Source organism: Aythya ferina, assembly GCF_964211825.1.
Source record: "Aythya ferina genome assembly, chromosome: 20".
Taxonomy (NCBI): Eukaryota; Metazoa; Chordata; class Aves; order Anseriformes; family Anatidae; genus Aythya; species Aythya ferina.
Window position 1 is genome coordinate 3,903,347 of NC_140318.1, and position 21,116 is coordinate 3,924,462.

General features: G+C 60.8%; 1 protein-coding gene and 1 long non-coding RNA gene across 2 annotated transcripts; one reads left to right on the forward strand and one right to left on the reverse strand.

Annotated features, from left to right (window-relative positions):
• Positions 1–281: 281 nt before the first annotated feature.
• On the forward strand, positions 282–20,305 carry PRRX2 (paired related homeobox 2; the record flags this gene model as incomplete). The annotated part of the gene is made up of 4 exons (XM_084493944.1): positions 282–525; positions 16,779–16,963; positions 17,097–17,275; positions 17,788–20,305. 4 exons carry the CDS (start codon positions 282–284, stop codon positions 17,921–17,923), a joined length of 744 nt encoding a protein of 247 aa, XP_084350070.1. The 3' UTR covers positions 17,924–20,305.
• On the reverse strand, positions 1,557–3,174 carry LOC311421723. Its single transcript, XR_014684983.1, has 3 exons — positions 3,156–3,174; positions 2,476–2,809; positions 1,557–2,263 (listed from the first exon to the last, which is right to left on the reverse strand). It is a non-coding gene; the product is annotated as an uncharacterized lncRNA (long non-coding RNA).
• Positions 20,306–21,116: the final 811 nt, after the last annotated feature.

Below are 21,116 nucleotides of genomic sequence, written 5' to 3' on the forward strand. Positions count from 1 at the left end.
AGAGCAGGGGAAAAAAGTTTGGGCTGGGAGCGTGGTTTTTTTCCCCAGACGTCAGCACAAGGCGGAACAGGGGCTGGGGAGGGAGCCGGACTCGCAGGGCAGCCGGGATTTATTTTATTTATTTTTGCCTTTTTAATTATTATTATTTTATTATTTTTTTATTATTATTATTATTACTATTTACTTGGAGGGGGGTGTGTGTGGGGGGGGGGGGGAGGGTGGAGAAGGGGAAGGGGCCGGGGAGCGGCCCGGCACCTCGGGGTGGGCTGGGGGTGGGAGCCATGGACTCGGCGCCAGCCTTCGCCATGGACAAGCCGTTCGCCCCCGGCACCGTGCGCGCTCCGGAGCCTCCCGAAAACCCCCAGGGCAGGAAAAACTTCAGCGTCAGCCACCTCCTCGACCTGGAGGAGGTGGCGGCCGGCATGAACGGGACCCCCCCCGCCGGCCCCCCACCCGCCGGGGGCGGCAAGGCGATGCCGGAGCCGTCGGGAGGCAGCAGCGGCAGCGAAGCAGCGCCCCAGGACGGTGAGTGCCGCCGCCCCGGGATGTCCCCCCCCCCGGCCCCGGTAGCCTTGGGGTTGGGGTGACCCCCCTGCACCCCTTTGCCCCCCCCCCCCCGGGCCAGGTTACGGCCCGTGGGCAGCGCTGAGCAGGGGGGACAAAAGGGCTCGGGGTACCCCGATGGGGGGGGAGGCGGGATGGGGGGTGAGGATGTGGCGGGGGGAGGCTGAGGGGGGGCCGTCGGAGAGGTGGGCGACCGGGGGGGGGCTCCGGGATGCCGGTGGGAAAGGAGCCGCCGCCGCCCCGAAAGCCCCCGACGGCTGGGACAGGGGGACAGGGACACCGGGGACAGGGGGACATCGCGCCGGGGGGGGGAGGCACCGGGCACCGGAGGTCGAGGAGGGGGGACACGGGCACGGCACCGGCCGGGGACACCGCGCCGGGGGCTTGGGGACACCGCTGCCACCGGGCGTGCCGGTGCCGAGCTCCCTCCCGGTGCGTGCCGGGGCTGCGAGGCTGCGCCCCCCCCCCCCCCCATCCCGGGGCTCCCCGGGTCGGTTTCTGCGCCTCGGGAGCGGAGGCGACCCCGGGGGGAGCGGGGGGACCGGCCCCGGGACCGGCCTTTGTCCGTGCGCTCCCCCCCGGGCCAGAGGTGGGAGCCGGTGCAGCCCCCGGAGCGCAGCCCCCGGAGCGGGTCTCATCGTGTCCCGGGGGGCTGGGGACGGGGCTGGGGCCGGGGAAGGTCCCGGTACCCCGGTTCTCGTCCGATCTGAGCGGGAGGAGCACTTGTACCGGGACAAACCCGCTCCGCCCGGGCGCATCCCGGCTCCGGAGCGAGCAGGATTGGCCCCGTCCCCGCTGCACGGCCCCGCTCCTGGGGTACCTGGAAGCCCCCCCGGGGTGCTGGAAGGGAGAAGGGGCTGGGGAGCTCGGGGTGGAGGTGCAGACCCCAAACCTGCTGCCAGGCTGGGCTCGGGTACCCCCAGCTCGTTTCGTGCCCTGGCCAGGGCCTGACCCGTGCCTGGGCAGGGGCAGGGGGCTCAGCCCCCCCAGAGCTGCAGTGAGGGGTCCTGACGGGAGCAGGGTGCTCCCCGTGCCCCCTCCTTGTGTGCATGCTTTGGGGCTGAAGCACCCTTTTTGCCCTCAACTTATTCCCTGCACAACCTTCTTCCCCCACAGGGAGAGCCCCCCACCCTGCTCGGGGTGCTGAGGGCTGGGGGCTGCTTTCTGGGGTGGTTTCGGGTACTTTTGGTGGTGTTTTCCATCCTCCTTCCCCTTCCCTTGGGGTTTGTTTGCGTTTCTCACGTTGCCTTTGGGACCACGGGGGAAGTTTTCGCCCACGGATGGGACCATACGGGGGGGGCTGCAGGCAGCACGGGGCGGGCACAGCTTTCGGACCCCCATCCCATCCTACAGCTCGTCTCGCGGGGCTATTTGCAGAAGGGCAGAGAAATCACCGCACTGCTGAAATCCCAGCACTCTCCAAAGGGGCTCAGCGGGGACCAGGAGTGCTGCAAGTACCAGAGAGAGAGCCGAGGGGGCCGGCTGATCCTCACCAGCCCATTTTTTTACCCTGAAAGCCCATTCTTCTCGGGGCAGAGCCCCGTGGGTTTTGGCACGCTGATCCTGGCACCGCTGGAGGAGGGGGATGCTTCCCGTTGGCACCTGCTTCTGCGAAGGCACGGGGACGAAGACACCATCGGCACCTGGGATGCGCCAGCAGCGTGCGCAGGAATGGAAACCTTTCTCCCCACCATCCCACCTGGAGAGGGAAGGAAATACCTGAGGGATGGGAGCTGAAAGCAGCAGGAAGACGAGCAAGGAAACGGAGCGAGAAAACCCCAGTGTGTGAACACGCTGACCTGTGGGGCTGCCACCACCGGCACCGCCGGGGCTGGGATGCACTTTCCGAAGTCGGGATGGGGAAACACCAAATACCAGGCGAAAGCCCTGCCCTTGCCCTTCAGATCTCACCATGCATCAGCGTGATGACAGCAGAGGAGTTTTTTTCTGGTAGCGCTAGCTTTTGTCATCGCCCTAAAGCGAAACGGGCTCCTGGCGTCTTCTCTCTTCTTCCTCTTCACCCTCGCTTTTTTTCCTCCTGCTGGGTGCAGGTCTGGAGCCCCACGGGTTGGTGGCAGCAGGTTAATTATCAGAGCAAACGAGCCCTGTATCCGATGTCTCTCCGCAGGGTGCAGCTCGGTGTCCGGCTGGGCGGTGGTTATTGGGGTCATTGCGCTGCTGGGCTGAGGAAGGGTGGCCCCAAACCTGCTGCAGGCACCCCATCCTCTGTGCAGGGCTCACCATGCTGGAAAAGGGAGGGTTTTATGCTTTCCTGAGGAGGATCCAGGCCCTTCCTCAGCACCCCAAGTCCCACAGCCCTGTATTTGAGGTCCTGGGCTGCCCAGCCCCTGCCCCAACCCAGCCCCGAGGGCACCCAGCGCATCCTTGCCGAGGGCTGGGCACAGATAACAGCTCTGCGACACATTTCTCCCCAAAGATAAGAGGCAGAAACCCCACAAGCCAGGCAGGACAGCGGCAGAGGAAATGGGAAATGCCACGGGGGCAGCAAGGGCTCGTCCCCATCCCCGTCCCCGTCCCCGTCCCCATCCCCGTCCTCCCCCGGAGCGGCGCGGCAGCCTCCCGGCGAAAACCTTCCGCACAACTTCTGAGGTCTTGAAAGCTTGTTCACCTCCTTTCATTAGACTAACAAATAATGTGTAACGCGAAACATCTGTTAACAACAGCCCTTAATGTTCTCAAGATGATAAAGCAGGAGGGTAATTTTAGCCAGCAGGCCCTGACTGATGGCTTTTCAAACAATGAGCGGCCTTTTGGTGCTGCCTGCCGATGGGAGAGGGTCGGGCACTGGCTCCAGGGGATGCTTTGGGGGCTGGCTGGGAGCTTGGAGTGAGCCGAGGTTGTCATGGGCTTGGGGAAGGGCTGCGACCCCATGGGAACATCCCCAGGGATGGGGTGGGGTGGGGGAGAAAGTGTCCATCGCCTGCACACCGGGAGATTTTGGCTGGTCCCAGATGGGAGCGGGCGATGGGATGGGGCTGGGTGGCAGCCCCGGGCACCCCACCAGCAGGTCCAGACCCTTCCTCTCCCCGTCCCCTCGCCAGGATGTGGGGTGGACGAATCGCCCTTGGTCCTGGGGTGAAGCGAGAGGCTGCACCCAAAGGGGCAGAGGGGGTTGAGGTGATGGATGTTACAGCAAATCCCTTTTAATTACACAAACAAGGGCAGATGGAAAAAGGAGAGGTGAAGCAGGGGCTTGGTGACAGCAAGGGGCTCGCTTTTGGGGTCAGGGGCTGGCCGGTTGTCCCAAGCAGTCCCAAAATTTCCCGGGGTCCTAGGTCACAAAACGCATTTTGTGCCGTGCCTTTCCTGCCTTCCCAAACGCTGCGTGTCCCCACCGGGCAGGGGCACAGCTCGGGGACACCTCGGCTGCTGGAAAAGAGTCGGTTTGTGCCTTTGAGGCCCTGGGGGCTCCTTCCTTGGGGAATCTGTGCACTGGGCTGCAATTAGGGACACCATCGTTAACTCATGGCCAACCCCTGCGCCTGGCCCAGGGGAGTACAGGCCCGTGGGGACCGGCACATCTCAGCCCTAAATCTGCAGGAATTTCCCCTGTGCCTCCCCCGCTGGGGGTGCCGGGGGAGGCGAGCTGCCTCGGTCCTTGTAAGGCCAGCACAGCCAGCACGGGTGGCACACGGGGCTGGGACAGGAGCAAAACTCACTTGGCCGTGGTGTCCAGGGGCTGCGTGCCACCGTCGCTGTCCCCAGGGTGTGGGGACATCTCCTGCCCTGCAGGGAAGGATGCAAACCCAATGGCGAGGGGTTGTGTCCGCACAGGGGTGCTGCCCGTGGAGCTGGGGGGGGGGACACAGCACCACCAGGCTGGGTGTCGGAGCCCAGCACTCCCCCAGAGGTGCAGCATCCATCGTGCAGGTTGATTAATTGCTAATTAATTAATCCTGGCCAGCTTCACCGGCAGGATCTGAGAGCATCCCAGGCAAAAAAAAATAATGGGGAGGGACCCACCTTGGCCCTAACCCCCCAGTCTGCAGCACAGACCCTACGGCCAGACACCCGCTCCCCAAATGGGGACCCCCCCACCACGGTCACCCCACACTCCTGCTGCAGGACCCCCCATCCTACCTGGTGGTCCCCCAGGTGCAGTGGGACAGGTCCCCGGGTCTTGCGCATCCCAAAACCCTGCAAACCACCCCAAAACAGCACAAACCACTGCCAGGCACGGAGATACCCCAGCTACAAATGGGGTTTTGGGCGTGGGTACCCCAGAACCACTGCTCCCCATCCTCCTCCAGCCCCCAAGGGTGCCATCGCCCTCTGCTCCATGCCCTGGGAGGATGCTCCCAGCCCCAGGCTGCTTTCAAGCCCTTGCAGACCGGTGGCACCTGGGCTCCAATTTGGGTTGGATTTGCCCACAAAAGGGCCGAACGCCCCCAGCTGGGCTCCGGGACCCCCCTCCCGGTGTGGACACCTCGCAGCTCGGGGACCTGCAGCCCCTGGCAGCGGTGCTGTGCGCTCAGAGCCCTTCCCAGCAAAGAACTACCAGCACGTGTCCTGCAGCGTTTGCACAGCTCCGCGGGGCTGCTCGCCTCTGTGGCGGGGTAAAGCAAGCCATTGCCATGGGGAAAAGACAAAAAAATCCTAAACCAAGCACCTGGAAATCCCCCTTTTCCCCTATTGATGTGATTTTTCTCCCCTCTGCGCCCCCAGCGAGCTGGGTTTTTGTGGCAGCGCCGCAGGGGATGCTCCTTCCCCCCTCCTTTCCAGCAAGAAACGGGTGTGGAAACCTTTTCTTGGTGGGGTCCGGAGGGTACAGAGGGGTCCTGTGTGCCTTGGGGACACAGGGTTTTGCCCTGCTCCATCAAGAGCCCCCCCAACAGCTCCGGGTGCCTGGTGCCACCGTGCCCAGCCCTGGGAGAGCCCGGACACGGGGACACCTTGCCCGCCCCCCCGGGCTGTTATGTCTAGCATGACCAGGAACAGCTCAGTGCGAGACTATTTCCCCTCTCCTTTTGGGCTGTTATTTCAGGGAACGGGGCTGATTCACAGGAAAAATATGAAATTTTCGGCTCCGCACAGCCAAGATGGGCGAATTTCAACGAATCAGCATTTTAAGAGAGCCTGGGCGTGTGTCTGTAGCTGGGAGGCTGATGAAATGATTTAGGGCTTTGAGGCTGCCTCGTTAGAAACCCTTCCCCTCTCCCAGGGAGCGGGGCGATCGCCCCCTTTCCCAGGGCTGCTTTCCTCTGGCAACAGGCAATTTTTTACCCCCCCGGGGGGGCTGTGAAATGATTGAGCCGAAGGGATGGGGTTGGAGGCAGGATGGGGCCCGGGTGCTTTGCTGCGGTTTAAGTCCCCGGTGGCTCGGGGCTGGCAGAGCCTGGGCGTCCCCCGGGCTGGCACCGTGTCCCTGCCTGCGGCGCGCTCGGCGGGAGCAGCAGCTGGAAGGATTTATCCCGCGGGGGGTGGCGAGGCTGGGACAGCATCCCCGTGCCATGGGGGAAGCCCAGAGCATCCTGTAAAACTTCAGGGTCGGGGGCTGAGCTGGGAACGGGGAAGGGTTTAGCCCAGGGCCAACACGGCTGGGTTTTATCCCGGCTGGAAAAAGCAGCGGGGAAGAGGGAAGAAGCTCCGGGCACCGGTGGCCACGAGGAACCATCCCCTGCGTGGGGCTGGCGGTGGCCAGGGAGGATGGGGCCAGCCAGCCCTCCTGCTGGGAAGGGGCTGCCTCGGGCTTTCAGGGCGAGATCTATCACCCGCTTCCCACCGTGCTGCAGAAAAGGTTTTTTTGTGTGTTTTGTTTTTATTTTCTCTGGACACCCCCAAATTTCTGAGAATTTGTTTAAAAAAAAAAACACAAAACAAAACAAAACACCCTCACCCTCGAGGCGTTCCCAGCCCAAGGGACGCGTGGCTGCGGGCGACCTTCCCACGGCGCAGCGAAACCAGCAGCATCCCTCCCTGCCCCAGGGACCCCCCCCCCGGCACAGGGAACGGGGGATGCTGCGGGGACAGGACCCTCCTGCGTGCCCCCGAGTGGGGCAGGGGGTAAAGGGGCCGCTGGCTCTGGAGGATCTGGAGAGATTGTCCCACCTCGGGGCAGGGCACACCGCTGGGGACACCAGGAGCACAAGCGGGGTCCCCATCGGGAACCGAGCAGTGCCTGGCACCGGGCTGCAAACAGCAGCTCCCCGGGCAGGCGCTAATTAAGCAGAGGACCTAACGAGGCCGCCACCGTGCTGCTCCTTGCCCCCGGGGTTGGGGGGACAGCGGGCGGGCTGGGGGAGCGGGAGCGAAACCTCCGGGGGGCTCCGGAGCCTTCAGAGAGCGGCAGCGCCAGCCGCCGGCCCCCTCCTCCTTCCCTCCTCTTCCCCCTTTTGGAGCGGGTATAATAAAGCAGCTTTTCAGCTGCGGCTGCAGCGATAGATCAGGAAGAATTGTATGAGTCTATTAAAGTCTGTGTGTCTCTGAATGGAGACTGTGGCTAAGCCAGGCGCCAGGCTCTCGCATTGAACCAGATGTGTGGAGGCGCCATCCTTTCCAGCCACTGAATCTGAGAGGCTGCAGGCTTCACACGCAAGGAAACTGGAGTGCACATGGCAGGGGAGCCGGGGGAGCGCCGGGGAGCACATGGCAGCGCAGGGGAGGGGGCAGAGCCCGGCGTCCCCCCCTCCTGGGGGGGGAGCACCCGGAGAGGGGGCAGCGCGGCCGTGGCGGTGGCTCCACGAGGTGCGGGCTGCTCCCCGGGGTCTGCGGGGTGTTAAAACAGGGTGGGATGGCAGCCTGAGGTGTGCGGGGCACGGCGGTGTTATGGGGGGGGGAATTGCACCAGGAGATGTGCAGAGCTTGGGGGTTTTTGGGGGGTGGCGTCGCACCCTGAGGTGCTCAGGGCACGGCTGTTTGGGGAGGTGCATTGCACCCGGAGATCTACAGAGCACGGGGGGGCTTTGGGGGGGTGGCACCGCACCCTGAGCTATACAGAACCATGGCATATTTTGGGGGGTGGCATCACTCCCCAAGCTGTACAGACCACAGCATTTTTTGGGGGTGGCATCACCACCCCAAGCCATACAGAGCATGGCAGAGTTTGCGAGCGGCTTGCACTGCCCCCAGAGCCGTTGCAGGAGATTTTTTTTTGGGGGGGGGGGTTCCCTCGCTCCCTGAGCTGCGCAGGGCATTGCAGTGGTGGTGGTGGTGGGGAGCTGCAGCGCACCCCAAGCCGGACCCCAAATCCAGCAGGGACGTTGCAGGGCCACCGTGGGGGAGTGGCACTGAACCCCGAGCCGTGCAGGCGCTGCAAGAGGGGCAGGAGCATCTCTGCACAGACCCTTGGTGCGTGGGATTGAGGAGTTTCGAGGCGGGTGGATCCCACCGCACCCCAAATCGGGGGGGATCGGTGATGGGGGAGCCCCGCATCGCGCCCCGAGCCCCGCACGACCGTGGCCGTGGGACGCTGCCTCCTCCCCGATTTCACTTTCTCATCCTCGGCCGGCCACATGGCTGTAATTTGGGGGTTGTAAATACCTCCGGGGGATTCCTAAATTAAAAAAATAACTGTTTTCGTTTAAATTAAAAGACACTGCAGCATTTCTATTAGTATTAGGGGTTTGTGAAACCTAAAACAAATGTCAGAACTGAACTACCAGGCACTGTCCCCTCGGTGTGTGCGTTGGCTCCGGCACCACCAGGGTACCCATCGGGTCATACATTTTAACGAGTTTCGTAGAAAAGAACCCAGAGGTTGCTGAATGGTGCCCCGGGACCCCAAAAAGCAGCCCCAATGTGTCCCCCACTGCGCTCCTGGATGGGTTTTGGGGTCCCAAGCATGGCAAGAAGGCGCTTGTCTCCCCAAGGAACCAGAGGGGACGGTGCTGGTGTGATGAACGCGAGGGTCTTGGCTCTGCCACCCTTTCCAGAGCAGGACCCCGAAGCAGCCCCCCAACCCCAGCACCTCCGAGCACCCCCCCCCAGCATCCTCCCGCAGCCAGCACCTGCCCCCGGGGATCCCGATCCAGGACCCTGCGCCTTAACCTGGAAACGGTTAAATGGGCTGGGTTGAGAAAAAAAAAAAAAAAAAAAAAAAAAGAAAAAGAAAAAAGATACGAGCCACTTATTAAAATGAATGTTTTACAATAAATTTGGCGAGAGGCCACCGACCTCAAATGAAAACCAGACCGAAGGACAGCAATTCTGCTGGCTGGCGAGGGTTTCCAGGATGAATGCGTGTGCAGGCGCCCATGGGGTGCTCCTTGGAGCAGGAGGGGGGGGACGGGGTCCCTGCAGGCACCTCGTGCCCGGCCCTCGCCCACCCAAACTTGCCGATGGCCCCGTCCTGGCACCCTGACCCGTGGCCGTGGGCTGCAGGGTGGGTTTTTGGCAGGTGCTGCTGTCGGTGCCTGCTGGTGACACGGGCGCTCGGTGGCATCTCAGCCCCCAGCCGGGCTCAGGAAGGAGCAGAGAGGCAGACGGGTGCCAGGGGCTGGTCCCGGTGCCCAGAGCTGGCCTGAGGGGGGGTCCTGCGGGGTTTGCGCCGTCCCCCCCGGTCCCTGCACGCCCTCTTCCCCCCGTCTTGGCAATGACCCTAATGCAATTAGGGCTGCGCTCTAACCTGGAGGGCTGGTGTTGGGTTTCAGTGCCAGATGCCATTGGGGCTGGCTCGCTACGGGCTTTTGCTTATTAAATTTCAAGAAACCACTTTTTTTTTTTTTTTTTTTACTTTTTTTTTTTTTTTTTTTTTTTGCCGGGGGTGGAGAGGAAGGCTGCGATTGCCATGCCAGGGGGCTCTGGCTGGGGGCCAGCCCCCTACACGGCGTTCCTGCTGCGCGGCCATCCCCGAGCATTTGGATTTTCGAAGCACCCTGCAAAACTCCCCGGGCGCTATCCATGCAGGGCACCCACCCCCCATCCCCGGGTAAATCCACTTTGTAGTCAGAGAGGAGTTTTCAGCAGGTTTTTTGCGATCGCAGGTGGGTGCTGCACAAGTCTCGTTAGCGTTAATTAGCTGCACATGCCCAGTGCCCTGCTGGTAGGGCAGGTGAGCGGTGTTAGCACCTCCGTGGCTGTGACCGGGGAGCTGCGGGGTCATGGTTCTGGGTGCACCAAGTGGGTCTGAAAGTGGTTGTGCCTGTGGGGTGGGAGGGAAGCAGCATCTGGCCCCATCGGCCTGGGTGCAGGATGGTGGGGTCCATCCCAGTATCGTCCATCCCAGTATTATCCATCCCATTATCTTCCATCCCAGTATTGTCTGTCCCAGTATCATCAGTCCCAGCACCATTCATCACTCCATCCCATCCCCATCCCCATCCCATCCCATCCCATCTTCGTCCCCGTCCCCATCCCCATCCCCATCCCCATCCCCATCCCCATCCCCATCCCCATCCCCATCCCCATCCCCATCCCCATCCCCATCCCCATCCCCATCCCCATCCCCATCCCCATCCCATCTTCGTCCCTGTCCCCATCCCATCCCATCCCATCCCATCCCATCCCATCCCATCCCATCCCATCCCATCCCATCCCATCTCCATCCCCATCCCCATCCCCACCCCACCCCACCCCACAGTTCCCATCCCCTCTCCCCACCCCGCCACCAACCCCGGAGTCCCCCGGGGCTGCCCCAAACCTCTCCATGTCTGCAGCTTTCTCCTGCCCCTCTCCCCGATTCCTGGCTCCCCGCAGCAGCCCGTTCCCACATCTGTTAGCCATCAGGGCGCTGCCAGGCCCCGCTCTCGGCTCTTTTCCTGCACGGCACCGGCGGCGCTGGTGAAACCGAGAGGCTGCGCCCCGGGTGGGTGCCCGGGGGCCCCTTGGCAGGGCGATGCAGCAGCCCTGGGGCTCAGCACAGACCCTGTGCTGAGCTCTTCCCACCACTAAAGCTCTCCTGGCCGGCAGATGAAGGCAAAATTCCCCCCCCCCCAAAAAAAAATGCCTCCTGGCCGGGGAGGCTCCCCACCGGCGGCTGGGGCAGAGCCAGCGCCTTTTGTTGGCCCGTGGGCCCCCACCGCGGGGGCTGGCAGGTTTTTTTCGGGAGGAGAAAATTAAAAATTCCTGGTCCCCCGTCGCTTCTGTGCCGCTCGGAGCTCGGCCTGGCTCAGCACCACCAACCCGCTGCGGTGCAGCTCCGGCCACGAGCGTCCCCCCCCCACCCCGAGGAGCCCCCCGTCCGCTGTGCGCTCTGCGCGCATCCTCGGGCACAGCCCCACCACACGCACCGCGTCCTGATAGCCTTCGTGTCGGCCTTTTGCCCAAATTTGGGGCATTTTCGAGGGGCATCCCACAGCAGGACTGGCACCAGGGAGTTTTTTAGGGCTCCGTGTGCCCCCAGGAGCCTGGATCCCCCCCCTGAGTCGCTGAGCTCTCCCCGTGCCGCCAGGGAAAGCGGGGTGCAGGATGAGTGCTCATTTATTCACCAGGTGCTGTGTCCTGGTAGCAGCCAGCAGCTCGGGAGAGTTGTGCGAGCGAGGCACACCCGGAGTGTCACCGGGGAGTTTTGTGTCCCCACTGGGGTTGTTCTGGGGAAGGGAAGGGCAGGACCAGGCCCTTGTCCCCGAATCAATCCAACGAGCAGCCAGGGGTTGCGCTGGAGGAGAGCTGGATGAAAGCACAGGCTTCGTCTTCCAGGGTGTCCTCCCCAAACCACAGCATCCCGGTCATCTCCTGGCTGCTCCCCTGCCCGGCTCCTTGTCCCCTCCTCGCTGTGACAGATCCCGATCTCGTTCCTCCGGGGCGCTTGGGTTTGCAGCAGAAAAATCACTGCCTTTTCTGGAGGGCTGGCTCTGGGCTGTGAGAGTGGCTGCTGCGGGGCTCAGACCGTCCCTACGAGATGCAGCATCCCATGGGACCGGGCTGCTCTTTTCCAGCTTCGTTCTAGCCCCAAGACCCCATAAAAGCCTCACGGTCCCACCACGCTGTCTATAGGGATGGGTGACCATGGCTTTGGTGCCACTTAGCAGCCGACGGAGGCTTCAGAGCCCAGGCTGGGCACATCCCCGCGGGGATGCGGGACGAGGTCCTGCTGCCCTTTCCCCAGAACCTTCCCCGGGTTCCCCGCAGGCAGGACCCTGCCGAAATGTGGGTGTCCACGGCGCTGGGTGGCTGCTGGCTGGTGCAGCGGCGGCTCCATAACCATAAAACAGTCGGCTGCTGCCTGTCAGTGAGCGGAGGCTAAGACCCTCCCGGGACAGCCTTGGCCTCTTTCTTGGTACAGGCTTTCGCTGCTCCTTTTTAACGGAGACACTTTTCCCCCAGCAAAACTGGCAGCCTGTAAAAACGTGTCAGCGTTTCAGTTTTTTCACAATTAATGAGGTGAAACATCCTCGGAAACATTTCGCTGTAATGTTTCTCCGGTAGCTGAGACTTGCCCCTCTCTTAAATTTTTCATGTAGGCCACTTGAGCCGGGAAAGTTTCCTTCGGACTCAGCACATTTGGACCCCCCCCCTGGGTCTCTCCAGCCCCCCACTGAGGCTGGGGCTTTGCTGGGGTTTTGGGGGAGCTGGGGCTGCCCTGGAGGCGCAGGGAGCGGTGGTGGGATGGGGCAGGGGCTGGAGCCCTGTGTCGACAGCAGGAGAGCCCGGAGTGGGGCTGGCAGCCCCGGGACACCCCGTCCCCATGCCCGTGGGGTGGTCCTGGGGTGGGTTTGGGCGATGCGGCATCATCCTGAGTAAAGCTGGGCGCCGGCACCCCGGGGCTGGTGGCCCCAAGGGTTTCTCTGCGGGAGCTTCCAGCTGCTCCTCACCTTCCCTGGGCTTTCGGAGATGATTTGGGGAGATCAGAGGTGGGGTGGTTCCCAGCATCATTTCTGCCACCAGCCCTGTGCCCAGCAGACCCCTCTCCACATCCCCATCCTTCACCCGGCTCCATCCAGAGCACTGCCCCAATGCCCCCAGCCGCTGCTTCGGGCAGCTCGGCCGCAAGTTACGGGAAAAAAAAAAAAAGGATCCGGAGCAGGGCAGGGGGGAAACCCCCAGAGGGAGAAATTCCCGGAGCAGGGAGCCCGGCACGACCCCGAGGGCAGCGCTTCCTCCCCAATTACGGGGCCGCGAGGAACAAGTTAACCGGCCGCGCACGGACGTCATCGCTGGAGCCTCCTCGCTTCCCCCGAGTATATAACGGGATGAAGGCAGTCCACATGTTTACCGAGAGAGAGAGACCATGGGAGAAACGAAAGACATTGTTTTTCCAAAGGATTTCTTGGCTGTAAAAGGCCTCCACCACCCTGCGGCTTCCCTGATGAAGGCCCAGCGTTAATTTGTTAAATCCACATCAAGTGCCCGGAGAACCAGTTGTTTATTTTTGCTAATTCAGCCGGCCGAGATCAAATTGGGGTTTTATTTGTTAAGGATAAACCTTAATTAATAAAAGCTATTTATTTGGTTAGAGCTGGCCGCAGCCTGAGGGTCAGATATGCCGCGATCATTATTTCAAGTAAAACAAACCTAAAACGTCTCTCAACAGTTTGAGAAACGTAGAAACTTAGAGGGCTGAATTTATTTGTCTTAGGAAGAATTTACAGCTAATTCCCTCCAGGCTATTTCAACCCTTAAATTATACCCAAGAAGAAGAAAGAAAGAAAGAAGGAAAAAAAATGCTGTTCCAGGAGGAGCAGGAAAGTAAATGGTATGGCAGATTTGATCATCTGGCTGGGGGGGGGATGGAATTTAAGGCTTAAAAGGGCCTTGGCAAAGGGCTTGCAAATAAATGGAACGTGTGAAATAATTTAATGGCAGACAACTGCGGCCGGGCCAGGGCTCGGGGTCGGCGCTGCGATGGAAAATGGAAAGCACGGGAGGAGAAGGAGCACCAAAATCCATCTGGAGGGTGGGGAGGATCCTGCGAGCATCCCCACGAGGCCAGCGCTGGAGCTGGGCACGGCCCCACGATCCTAAATCCAAGCCGGAGCCCGGGTGGAAATCCAGCACGGATCACCAATTCACAGCCCGGCGCGCCGTTCCTGCGGAAAACGAGTCAAAACGGGAAGGAAAAGGGCAAGAGGCGGAAAAGCGGGCTCGCTCCGTGCTCAGCTAAACCAACACGGCTCTGACCCAGCAGCGCTGGGGCCACTGCTCCTGCAAATGGGCCACGACCGCGCGCTCCCCCCCTGCCCCTGCCCCTGCTGCGGGGCCGTTCTCCAGCAGCACGCGGTCCTGGCGGGGCTCCTGCCCTCGTTAGCACAATTTGGGGGCACGGCTGGGGGTCCCGAAGTGATTTGGGGGATGCCCGTGGTGGCAGCCCTGGTGCTCGGCCCCATCGGGACGTGTTGTGCCGTGAGCCATGGGGCTGTGCGAGATGCCCTCTGCCCTCCCCAGTGCCATCCTTTGCTGGGCAGTAATGGTATCCCCATTTTGCCCCCTTCCCCATGCTTTTTTTTCCTTCTTTTTCCTTTTTTTTTTCTTTTTTTTTTTTTTTTTCCTTTTTTTTTCTTATTTTTTTTTTCTTTTTTTTTTTCTTTTTTTTTTTTTTCCCTTTGGAGGAAATTGTAATCAGTGGAAGGTAAATACACCGAGGCGAGGGGGGGTTGCTCAGACGTCCCCTCTGACCTCCGGCTTGGACAATCAACCAAAGCCCCAGCCACGCCGCTGGCAGCCCCCCCAGGTTACAAGTGACAAACTTGGGGGCTCAGCTTTCACCAAAACCTCCCCCCAGCCTCCCCAGGTGAGGCTTTGGGGGCAAAAGAAATTCAGTGTCGAGCTGTTTTTGACTTCGGGCAATTGCGACTCTTCTTCTTGGAAAGCCATCAGGGTGCGGAAAGGTTTTCTGATTCTTCTGTGAAGGTTTCGGTGAGTTTGGTTAAATCTGATTCCCTCCGGCTGGCAGCGAGGTGGCAGCAGGTCTTTGGGCTCCACGGTGGCAGTGACACGGGGATGGGACCCAACCTGTCCCCATCCCCGCTCCCTGGGTGCTTTGAGAGTCAAGTTAAGCAAGCCCTTCTCCTCCTTTTTTTTTTCCTTTTTTTTTTTTTTCCAATTCAGGATGGGCGAGAGCAGCCATTGCTTACGGACAAGTCCTATAGCCAGAATTTTAACCGGGAGGAAATCAAACGGGGTCCATAAATTTTATTTATACATTTAATAGGGGTCTGTTGAAACCATCGCTCGGAGCCAGCTGGGTGGGGGCCGTGGGGGACAGCACTTTCTGACCCAAAACCAGGTCCCACGCTTCTCCAGGAGCCTCCAAAGTGAGCACAGCCCAGGAGCAGGCACCGCTCACCCGCTCCATCCCGCACGTCCTTCCCAACCCGTGGCCCCGATTCGGTCCCTGGCTCCCAAAAAACTCAGGGACAACCACGGCCGGCCTCCATGTATTTTAATCCAGCGGCTCGTTAGCTCGCTGAAGGAAAACAGGACCAAAAAAGGAGTTTAACTAAAAGGGGCAACTGGAAAGCGGAGACTGGCAGAACATTTGAAGCGGCAGAAACAAGGGCTTGGAGGGAATCCGGGGAATTTTATTTGTGAGCCTTTACGCCAACCGCAGCGAGGGGCAGCCTGCATTCTCCCAGGCAGGAGAAGGGCCCCAAACCCACACGTTATCACCAGCACGACACCGACCACAACATCTTCACCCTACCGAGAAGCCCACGTCCCACCTACAGCAGCACGGGCAGCTCCCAGCCCAGCGCACGGCCAACCAAGGTCCAAAAGCACCCAGAGCACCATAAGAGACGGTGGCTGAAGCAATGCCACGGGGTTGGATGGAGCTGCTTGTCCTCCTGGCCATCCCCTCCAGCCCCAGGACAGTTTTTCTTCCCCACGGTCCCAGCAGCTTGGCCCCATCATGACCAAAATGTTGCAGCATCCCTGTGTGCGCCCGGGGACCGGGGACGGTGCCGCGTCCCTGCGCCTCCTGCTCGGTCCCCCCGTGGGTCGTGGTGCTGGAGGCACCCGGAGCTCCCAGACCCTGCCTCTGGTCCTCGTGTGGCCAAGCCCTGGAAAATTGACCTGCTCCTTCCAAATCATGGCCAGCGATGGAGAGAACCGACCTGCAGCCCCTCCTGCTCTTGCTGCACCCCCTGAGCCATTTGTGTTTCGGGGCGGGCTGCCCCGGAGCGTGATGCACAAAGGGACCCAAGGGGCTTGGTGGAGAGCTTGCTGGCAGAGGTTTCACAGCTTGAGTTATTCGGAATTAAGGGCCAAGAAGGGTTTTTTGGCCTTAAGATCTTGGAACATGTTGTTTCCTCCTGCTCGACATCTCGGTGGTGTCTCGAAGCAGGGGAGTTAAGATCTTTTCCAGTAGATTTTGTTGCTCTCGTATCGTCTGAGAACCCTGCACATCTATTTAATAAGTATCAGGATAGCTTATTAGCAAGTATTTGTTTCTTCAGCACAGACAGGGAGCAGTAATTCCTGCCATCGTGGCCTCTGCACTGATACAGAACAGAAAACCCGAATATAACCCTGCTATGAATCAGAGCGATGCCATAAAACTATTAACATTTCAAATAATTCCCAAATACTTTCCCACCAGTAGGTACAGATTGGATCCAGATGCTTTATTAACGGAAAAAATAATTACCCAGTACCTCCATGAGGAAGATCAGCAGCGCGATGCCTTTCCCATGAAGCCTTCGCAGGCAGCAGGCCGGGTATCAGAAAAAAATAAAATAAAATTCTTCACAAACTTGCCTAAACCTGAGGATCTAGTGACAAAGAGCAGATTAATCCCGGCCTGGCGGAAAGCCCAGGATCAATAGGGAGAAATGAAGCTACACCCTGCGCTCCGTGCTGCCACGAGCCAGCGGAGGCTGAAACAAACCCGGGGGGAGCTGAGCCCCAAGGGACGCGGTTGTGTCTCTCCCTGGCTGCGTGGATGGGGTTTGGGGAGCATTGGGGTTTTGGCTGTGGGATGGTGTTGTTCCGACAGAGCTCCGGAGGCTGCTGGAGGTGGGAGCGGAGCCCCAGATCTCAGGGGTGTTGGTGCTGAACCTTGGGTTAGGAAGGTTTAGGAAGGGCCAAGCCCAGGGCACCTCTGAGGTCTGGGTTTGGGACAAGCGCTGCCCCACGGGAGTCTCCGGAGGCTGGCAGCAGAAATCAGATCCCGGAGGGATTTAGCCAGGCGTGAGGACACCAAAGGTGCTGGGTTTAACCCCAAACTCCAGCAGGTCCCGAAATAGGTTTGGATTCTTGTGAATGCTGCAGGGTTGTGCGCGTGTGGCCATCACGCATGCCCAGGGGAGCGGGGCTGGTCCCGAGCCTGGTGGGGTCCGTGGGGTCTCACGGGGCCTCTTCTGGGATCTCCCCCCTAGGCGAGAGCCTGAGCCCGAGCCGCGGGGCAGCCAAGAGGAAGAAGAAGCAGCGAAGGAACCGCACCACGTTCAACAGCAGCCAGCTCCAGGCTCTGGAGAGAGTCTTTGAGAGGACGCACTACCCCGACGCCTTCGTGCGGGAGGAGCTGGCCAGGAGGGTGAACCTCAGCGAGGCGAGGGTCCAGGTGAGCGCAGGTTTGTGAGGCAGAAGAAGGACCCCTCTGCCTTCCTCCCCCGCACGCCACCGGGGTCTGGGTGATGGGAGGGACACCGGGGACGTCCCCGGGACCCCGCTAATGCCTCCCCTTCCCCGTGCAGGTCTGGTTTCAGAACCGGAGGGCCAAATTCCGCCGTAACGAGAGGGCGATGCTGGCCAACAGGTCGGCGTCGCTCCTCAAGTCCTACAGCCAAGAAGCCGCCATCGAGCAGCCCATGGCACCGCGGCCCACGGCGCTCAGCCCCGAGTACCTCTCCTGGACCAGCACCTCCCCGTACAGGTGGGTGCAGGCACCGACAGGGACAGGGTGCAGGGGCAGGGACCGTCCCCAGCTCCACGGCAGCCCCGTGCCACTGCTGAGGACACGGGGAGCTTCCTGGGGGTCAAAGGACCTAGGGGCAGGAGCGCACACGGGTTTGTTTTGGGGAATCCACACCAGCCCTGGCTGCACATCCTCTGCCCCCTGCAGAGCAGCCTCCATGCGTTTTGGGGCCGGGGAGGGGCTGGTCCCCACAAGGGGCCCTCCTGGCCTCGTGCTGACCCTTCCCACATCTCGGTGCAGGAGGTGGAGCGGGTCCCTTCGGTTCCCAGCTCTCCAAAAGCCAGCGGCAGGGCCTCCTGGCACATACTTCGAGGGGTTCCCACATGCGTCCAGCCACATAAAAATGCCGAAGAGCCTTGACTGCTCTTGTGGGAGATGCCCTAAGAGGGAGCAGCCGATGAGGGCTGGGAAGCCGGCGGGGCGCGGGGGCTCCTGGGCCGAGCCTCATTCCTCCCCGCTCCCCCCCGCAGCACTGTGCCGTCCTACAGCTCCAGCGGGACCGCGACGCCCACCCAAGGGGTGAACATGGCCAACAGCATCGCCAGCCTGCGCCTCAAAGCCAAAGAGTTCAGCCTCCATCAGAACCAGGTGCCGACCGTGAACTGACCGGGGGAGACCCCCCCCCGTGGCCTCATCCAGGACGCAGAGCAGGGTCCTGCACCGGCCGGCACGACCCCGCTGCCCACCCGACGGCTCAGCACCTCTCCTCTCCTCTCCTCTTCCCTTTCGAAGGTAGAGTCAAGTCCCAGTCCGAAGTGGCACATAATTATAGCCACATATGGAGCAAACTTGGTTAGAAACTTGCTTTTCCGCACACCCTTATAATAAAGGCTATATATACACACACATACCCCCCGCACGCTCTTCGAGGACAAACAGACTTGCCAAGCGAACAAGAATTTGCTTCCAAACATGGAAGGATCTTGGACTTTTGGATTTGACCAATTTGGGTATCTTGCCCGGAGAGCCAAAGAGTTATTGGGTCTTCTCCTCCCGCAGGGCCGGCACGCAGCGCCGGGAGGATCATGAAGCTGCACGAGGCCCATTTTTAGGGCCCCCCCACTTTGTGCCGGGCTGCGACCCGCGGTGCTCGCCCGTGCGGCCGAAGCCGACCCGTGCCTTCAACTCCTCGCTCATCGCCAGCCGTGGGGCTCGGCAGAGACTTTTTCAAGCCAAAGGCTCTTTCCCAGTGCCTGTCCCACCGGGCTCTGCCCCTCCCCAGAAGACTGAGCGGGGTTGGAGCATCCCAAAATCCTCACCGGGAGCCCTCGAGCTGTGGGGGGGACATCACCGCGCCCCGGCCAGGCACCGCCGCCCCACGGTTGGCCGGGGCTTTGCCAGCAATCCTGCAGAGCCCCAGGTCATTGAACCGTCCCAGGGAAAGAGAAAATTGGAAAAAGCTGTTGGTTTCAGCTGAGTAGGCGGCTCCCGGCGCTTCGTGCCAACGGCAGAGCCGGCTTCGTCTTCCGGAGGCACAGCCTCCCCGGCGGCAGCTCCGCAGATGTGCCGCGGAGCCCGCGGCCGGAGGCTCCATGGGGCATTTTTGTGTTCGTGCCCAAAGGAAATGGTTTCCCCCTCGCCCCACCCCAGCACGCAGCCGAACCAGGGGGCTCCTTTTTGTAAAATGGGCACGGGGGAGGCGGCCTCGCCCCAGGGCTCCAGCTCTGATATCGCAGCGACGCGGGACGAGCTGGTGCTGGGGTGGTGGAGGTTGGAGCCCAGGGAAAACGTCCTCGGGAGGCCGCGGCACCCAAGGCAAGGAGCAGCAGCCCAGTGCCAGGTTGGACGGGTGGAGAAGGCACCGGCCCTGCCTCTGCAGAAGGGCTTCACCCAGACGGGCTGGTGGAGCGAATACTGAGTGGAAAAATCACAGAATTGTCAAGGGACCTTGAGAGATCATTGAAATGCAGCAGCAGAGCTGAGCACAAAGGCCGGGAACACCAAGATGAGCACCCACCGGTGCGCAAAGCCAAGGCCAAAAGCACCCAAACCCCTCACGTGCCCACCCGAGGGTATCCTGCCCCTCTCCACCCCCCCCAGGGCTCTGGCCACAGCCCTGTGCAGCTCCCAGCAGTGACACCAGGACCTCGGGGACACCCCAGGTGGTGCCTGCCCGGGGGCTTCACCCAGTACCCAGAGCCCCCACAGCAGCCGAGCTGGGATAAGCCTGGCCCCTACCCTGCTCCAACCTCCCTGCCCCATGCTCTGCAGCCAGGGAGGGGGCACAGCCAACACCGCCCACCCCTCACGGGGGTACAGACACCCCAAGGGGGATGCGCTCACCCCAAAAGCCCAACCTGAGTCCTCAGCTCTATCTTCTCCCCCTCTTTGCTGGGTGGGAAGGACGCAGCTCCATGGATAGCCACAGCGAGACACCGCGGGGACCTCCAAGAGCTGCCGGGGTGGGGGCAGCTTCCCCGCAGAGCAACCCCCCCAGGAACAGCGCTGGGGCAGGGGGCGAGGGGGTCCCATTCCCATGGAAAGCACACGGGGCTCTTTTTCCAGCCGTACGAGCTGAAACCACAGGGATATAAATGTCGCTGCCTCTTTGCGAGCATTAATGAAAATAAACCCATCTAATAGTTTGCAGATGCCGTTTCTGTAAACCTAAAAAAAGCAGGGAATAAATATTTCTTCACTAAATATCTATATGTATATATATATTTGAAAACATTCGTTCCTAATCTTCGGGCCCCTCCTTCGCCACGCTCTTGGCAGCTTATCACAGATTGTCAGTCAGCGTCGAAGCCTCACCGAGACGAGACGCAAATTGCACCCACGGAGGGGTATCAGGACGGAGGGATTAGTGTAACCTGAGCTTGCTCTCTCCCTTTCTATTTGTACATTTCAATTACTTGTAACAAGATCCACGGTGGATTTTTAATTTTTTTTTTTTTTTGCATGTCTGTGTTTTTTTGGAATTTTTTGTAAGGTTTCTGTAAAAACAACTCTTGTGAAATAATGGAGGAATAAATATTTTACTGAGTAGAGACTTGTCGGCTCCCCTACCTGCCCTGGCCAAGCGGCACCTCGCAGCCCCCCCAGGCTGCTGAGGGATTTGCTCTGCCCAGGGTTGTTGCTGCTCACACCAGGAGCTGCTGCAGGTCCCCTGGGAGGCTTTGAAGGATGGGGAGAAACCCCCATCTGCCTTCACACCTGCCCCCGTTAGGATCCAAATTGCATCCTGGGGTCCCAATTGGTCCCTGCACCCTGGGAGAGGGGCAGGGGGGAGCGTGCTGGGGGGCCCCACGGAGCCAGGATGGGGCAGGGGACCTCGGTCCTGCAGCCAAGCCCTGTCCTCAGGCTGGGGATGCTCAAACTGGAGATGCTCAAACTGCAGCACCTTGCCAGGTCCATCTCAGTTCATTACAAGGCAATGAGAGCAGGCTACAGAGGGAAGGGAGCACCCACAAGGTGGGCTCAGCTCACTTTTCCCCTTTAGATCCATGCTAGGAGCAGCAGAACAACAGGGACCTGCCCCCAGCAGCCTGCAGACCCCCCCAAAGCAGCACCCACACGTCCCCCTGCAGCAGGGCAAGGGGCTGAGATGGGACGAGGCCAGCAGCAGCCAGCAGAGCCCCTCACTGCTACGTTGTCAGGTCAAATCCAGCATCACAAATGGGGGTGGGAGCCTCCAACCACTAATTGATGCTCCACAGATGTCAGGGGTGAGCATCTGCTCCAGAAGGCCTGTCCTCCCAGGATGAGCGCTTGTCTGCAGGCACAGCAGAGACCAGAAAAGCACACAAATTTGGGAGCCAACAGGACAGGCAGAAAGATCTGGATCTGCCTGGAGAAG